This window comes from Lolium rigidum, chromosome 7 (genome assembly GCF_022539505.1).
Source record: "Lolium rigidum isolate FL_2022 chromosome 7, APGP_CSIRO_Lrig_0.1, whole genome shotgun sequence".
Lineage (NCBI taxonomy): Eukaryota > Viridiplantae > Streptophyta > Magnoliopsida > Poales > Poaceae > Lolium > Lolium rigidum.
This window is the reverse complement of record NC_061514.1, coordinates 51,194,690-51,199,940: the sequence shown is the minus strand read 5'-3', so window position 1 is coordinate 51,199,940 and position 5,251 is coordinate 51,194,690. Positions and strand designations below refer to the sequence as shown.

General features: G+C 43.5%; 1 protein-coding gene across 1 annotated transcript; it reads right to left on the bottom strand.

The window, feature by feature from the left end:
- Positions 1-673: 673 nt before the first annotated feature.
- LOC124671342 (probable LRR receptor-like serine/threonine-protein kinase At1g56130) lies at positions 674-3,664 on the bottom strand. Its single transcript, XM_047207723.1, has 7 exons — positions 3,631-3,664; positions 2,696-2,857; positions 2,493-2,611; positions 2,045-2,255; positions 1,727-1,958; positions 1,489-1,639; positions 674-1,191 (listed from the first exon to the last, which is right to left on the bottom strand). Exons 1-7 carry the CDS (start codon positions 3,662-3,664, stop codon positions 847-849), a joined length of 1,254 nt encoding a protein of 417 aa, XP_047063679.1. The 3' UTR covers positions 674-846.
- Positions 3,665-5,251: the final 1,587 nt, after the last annotated feature.

Sequence of the window (5,251 nt, the reverse complement as noted above, 5' to 3'; positions counted from 1 at the left end):
CCTACCCAACAACTTGCTCCCAAATCGACGAACCAGCTAATGCCGAATCAACCAGCTTTTGCGCTGAGATGTGACTTGAGTAGATCTTCCAAGAAACAACGGTCAAGGCTTAAAATATCTACAGCACCATGTAGGAAAATGTGAGTATTTATAACGAACTGAGGCATAGACCGGATGGTTGGGACTTGGGAGGCCTCCCTACCCGTCGCGAGATCCCAAGTTCGAATGCTAGTGTCCGCTCTCTCTCCTATCATGGCCAAAATTATTGCAAATCTTATATCCGTCCAAACAGGCCAAATAATACATTTTCTTTTTAGAACACAGTACAACGCAGACGCTCACAAACATGCATGTACAAACACCCCTATGAACGCACGCACATCCTACCACTATGAGCACCTCCGAAGGACTGAGCCGACATATCTTGAGGTTGACGAAGTCACCATTGGCGCCTCGCTGTTGACGGACACGTCACCTACCACTGAAAGCATAGCACCGGTTAAATCCTGGAATAAATCCAGGTAAATGCAAACAGCCATATCAAGTCTATGACTTAAACCTGGGTAGGCTGGTTCCACCACAAGGGACCTACCTAACCACAAGAGCCTGTTTGCAGGCCAAATAATACATATGTACACGGTACACATACAACTTTACCTGCTACTACTACTACGCAGTTCCAACGGCAATGCAAGTATGAGCACTAGCAAATGAAATCAAACCTATATTTACGCAAACAATTACTGACTGCACAAACACCATCCGCAAGATGAATGCATTCTCAAATAAATCTGTACCACAAGAATTCGCCATGGACTGATAATTCGACCGTGAGAATGAATCAAATCAACGGCCTTCGTCAATGATGGAGCCCAGGAACGGCAACCGCACTGAGTCGGTCTTCTGAGTCGAGCTCGATTGCCCACTGACGCTGGAGCTCATGAAGCTGGTGTCGCCGCCACCCTTGATCTGCCACTCCGTGATGTAGCTGGGCTTGGACACATTGCTGGGCGCCTCGACGTCGCCCGTCAACATGGCCACCACCCTCGACATGGATGGCCGCTGGTGGGGTGAGCCTTGGGTGCACACGAGCGCCACCTTGATGGCCCGGAGCACCTCCTCGCTATCGAATTCTTCGAGCCTCGGGTCGAGCATATCCAGAGGGTGGTTGTCCTCGTGCAGTTCCCAGACCTGAAAGTGTCAAGATGGTAAGCTAAAATGCAGCATATGTGTTCAAGTACTATAGAAAAATCGAGCAAACTGAATTTTAAATTAGCATATTATTAAGATACACTGTAGCGGTTTCACTGCAGTTTTTCTGCATGATGCAAGCACTCACATATGCCAAAACTGAGCCAGGAGGGCTTGATTTAAAATTCTGTGAAAGCATGTGAGCTCTACATTTCCAATATTTAGTAGGAATCACTATAGGTTACTTATACCGATAACAAAGAGCATACTACAGCTTGCAGATCATCAGTGAGTTACCCATTCGAAAATATAAATCTTGTTTTGGTCCTGAGTAGAGTAATAGTTTGGTCTTCCAGCTAAAGTCTCCAATACCACAACGCCAAATGCAAACACATCAACCTTCTCTGTCACATGGCCTCTCATGGCATACTCAGGTGCGAGGTAACCACTTGAAAAAAGAGATGATAAACGACATAAGCATACAGATGAAAATAGTATGTAAGCATAAAGGTTAGCAAAGTGGAAATGCACTTACAATGTACCAGCAACTTTCGTGCTGACATGTGTCTCCTGATCATCGTAAAGTTTCGCGAGCCCGAAATCTGAGATCTTAGGATTGAGATTGGCATCAAGTAAGATATTGCTGGCCTTTATGTCCCTGTGCACAACACGGATGCTAGATTCTTCATGAAGATAGGCCAGACCTCTCGCAATGCCTAAGCATATTTCAAAGCGCGTTGGCCAGTCTAGGTTTGACCTCCCTTTTCCTGCAGATGTGGGTTTAAGTATTTAGTTGTCTATACTAAGCCTGAATTTGCAGATTTTTAGCTGCGTCACTCAACAGAATTTGTACCAAACAGAGCATGGTCCAAGCTTCCATTCTCCAGGTACTCATAAACCAACAATGGCTTATTGCCCTCAAGGCAGCAACCATACAACTTCACGAGATTACGGTGCTGCACCCGAGATATAGTTTCTATTTCCGTCGCGAATTCCTTTTTCCCCTGATGAGATGTTTCAGACAGCTGCTTCACTGCCACAAACCTACCATCAGTTAACTTACCCTACAAAAATGCAACATTTTTCAACAATGGAAGTTTCAGCCTTTCAGGTGCCACACTGGTAACCATCATTGTCCCCTCTTCATTTTAGAAATTTTGTCAACATGTATGTGGGGAAACTAAAAATACAAAAATAACTCGTATAGACAGGTGTGTCTTCTAATATTTACGCTTATCGGAAATTACTTCCAGGATGAAAACTTAAAAGAAAATTCAAGACTATGTACAAGATTAACCAACCTTATAAACTGACCCATATCCTCCTTTACCGAGAAGGTTATTAGAACTGAAATTTTCGGTAGCCGACCTCAGTTCCCCATAGCTGAGAACATTAGGTCTTCCCACAATACTGTAGAGCTCTGCAAGACATCACAAAAGATATACTTACTACGACTACTCCTTTGCTCAGTTAGAACACAATGTAGTCCTAGTGTATCCCATACCTTCTTGCTCCAACGACAGTTTTCTCCTTTTCTGCCTCCAAATAAAGATTCCAGCAAATGCTAACAGTCCTAAAACTGCCACACCAACTATGACTCCCACAATCACACCTGTTTTACTACCTTTCTTCTTTGCGACAGCATTACGCACTGTAGGGGTGAAATCTGACACAAAGTTCAGTTGTTAGAAATGTGATGTAAACAGTCAGTATATTTCAAACTCCTCTAAGACTTCCTTTACAAAAATCTAACCCCATGCCTAGTATTCCTGAGTAGTTTGTTTAGTATATTTAATTCACTAGTTCTCTTGTGAGTGTTTAACCAATGTAATAGTTAATACAGTAGAGGCAATAGACAAACTGATATTTTTATCCAACTTTCATTTATCTTAATTCTTTACTTTACACAAAGCCAAACTGGATGTGATTTCGCTTTCCATAGTACTGAAAGTAGAATGAAGAAAACTTCTATAACAGCCACGAGTACATACAGGACTAAATGAAATATGTACAGTATCAACCCTAATTTTCATATTGATGCTCTAGTATTTCCAGTTGCTTTTATTTCAAGAACATAAGATTGCATTCAACAACTTTATTACTCCCTCCATTTTTATTTAGTTCGCGTTTTGGGTCTAGTCAAAGTCAAAAAATTTAAAATTTGACCATGATTATAGGAAAAATATATCAATATCCGTAATGCCAAATACATATAATAAGGAAATTTAGTTAATCACAATTTCAATACAATAAATTTATATTATAATTGTTGATTTTTTTTTCTAAATATTTGATCAAAGTCTACAAAGTTTAACTTTGACTAAACCTAGAACGCGAAGTAATTGTGAGCAGAGGGAGTATGTGTTTCTACCAAGTTAATAATTTGGGGAATATATGGTAGTTGGTATTAAAACCATTATTTCAAGTTAAGGTATGTACTTGGTGTTGCACTCAAAGCTGAGATCTGTAACATCCCAGGTTTTAGATTTAGATTTTGCATCATGCATTCATGCATAATTTGAAGAAAAAAAATCATTCTTGCCAATTGAAATCTTTCAAATAGCTATTAAGGCAATAGCTTACAAAAAATATTTCGAGTATTTACTTTCGACAGAGAAATAGTCTCACAACATTCTAAAATAATATTTGGGATTTTACAAATATGTATGTTTTTGTTTAAATCAAATCGGATTAGTAAATTAAATTTTATAAGAGAAAGTAGAATACGAAAAAAAGAGGAATAGAAAAAAAAAGAGGAATACGACCGGCCGGCCAACCGGCCGACCGCCGCACACACGCGCGTATGCGCCAGGCCAGCAAGGCAGCTAGCATTGGATATAGAACCATCTCAAATCACTTTTGTGCATGCCATGTGGACACACACAACTTTTGGGGCCATTCCCTAGGTCCGATGCTCGATTTCTGACGAAACCCTAGTTACGTTGACCGCGTCGTCTACCCCTTTGATCGCATCCCATCGGGGGTCCCCGGTGGGCGTATGCCTACGTTTGAGCTTGGTTAGGTCATAGGTACATGTGGAAACAAGTACCATCCCCTATGATCCCAAGGTTCTCTCCGGTTCACCTCCGAGGGAGTTCCCCCCTATACATGCAGAATCTGCCTAAGTGTAGGAACCCCATCTCCGAGAAGCCGGGCACACCCGGAGGGGGTAGCATTGGATATAGAACCATCTTAAATCACTTTTGTGCATGCCATGTGGACACACACAACTTTTGGGGCCATTCCCTAGGTCCGATGCTCGATTTCTGACGAAACCCTAGTTCTGTTGACCGCGTCGTCTACCCCTTTGACTGCATCCCATCGGGGGTCCCCCGGTGGGCGTATGCCTACGTTTGAGCTTGGTTAGGTCATAGGTACATGTGGAAACAAGTACCATCCCCTATGATCCCAAGGTTCTCTCCGGTTCACCTCCGAGGGAGTTCCCCCCTATACATGCAGAATCTGCCTATGTGTAGGAACCCCATGTCCGAGAAGCCGGGCACACCCGGGGGGTAGCATTGGATATAGAACCATCTCAAATCACTTTTGTGCATGCCATGTGGACACACACAACTTTTGGGGCCATTCCCTAGGTCCGATGCTCGATTTCTGACGAAACCCTAGTTCCGTTGACCGCGTCGTCTACCCCTTTGATCGCATCCCATCGGGGGTCCCCGGTGGGCGTATGCCTACGTTTGAGCTTGGTTAGTTCATAGGTACATGTGGAAACAAGTACCATCCCCTATGATCCCAAGGTTCTCTCCGAGTTCACCTCCGAGGGAGTTCCCCCTATACATGCAGAATCTGCCTATGTGTAGGAACCCCATGTCCGAGAAGCCGGGCACACCCGGAGGGGGTAGCATTGGATATAGAACCATCTCAAATCACTTTTGTGCATGCCATGTGGACACACACAACTTTTGGGGCCATTCCCTAGGTCCGATGCTCGATTTCTGACGAAACCCTAGTTCTGTTGACCGCGTCGTCTACCCCTTTGATCGCATCCCATCGGGGTCCCCGGTGGGCGTATGCCTACGTTTGAGCTTGCTTAGGTCATAGG

Bases quoted from the DNA above. Each gene is read 5' to 3' on its own strand.
- LOC124671342 (XM_047207723.1), bottom strand. From the start codon at position 3,664: ATGTTACAGATCTCAGCTTTGAGTGCAACACCAA. The intron at 2,612-2,695 runs GTATGGGATACA...GATGTCTTGCAG, and splicing joins ACTGTCGTTGGAGCAAGAAG to AGCTCTACAGTATTGTGGGA. The intron at 1,959-2,044 runs GTACAAATTCTG...CCACATCTGCAG, and splicing joins CTTGGACCATGCTCTGTTTG to GAAAAGGGAGGTCAAACCTA.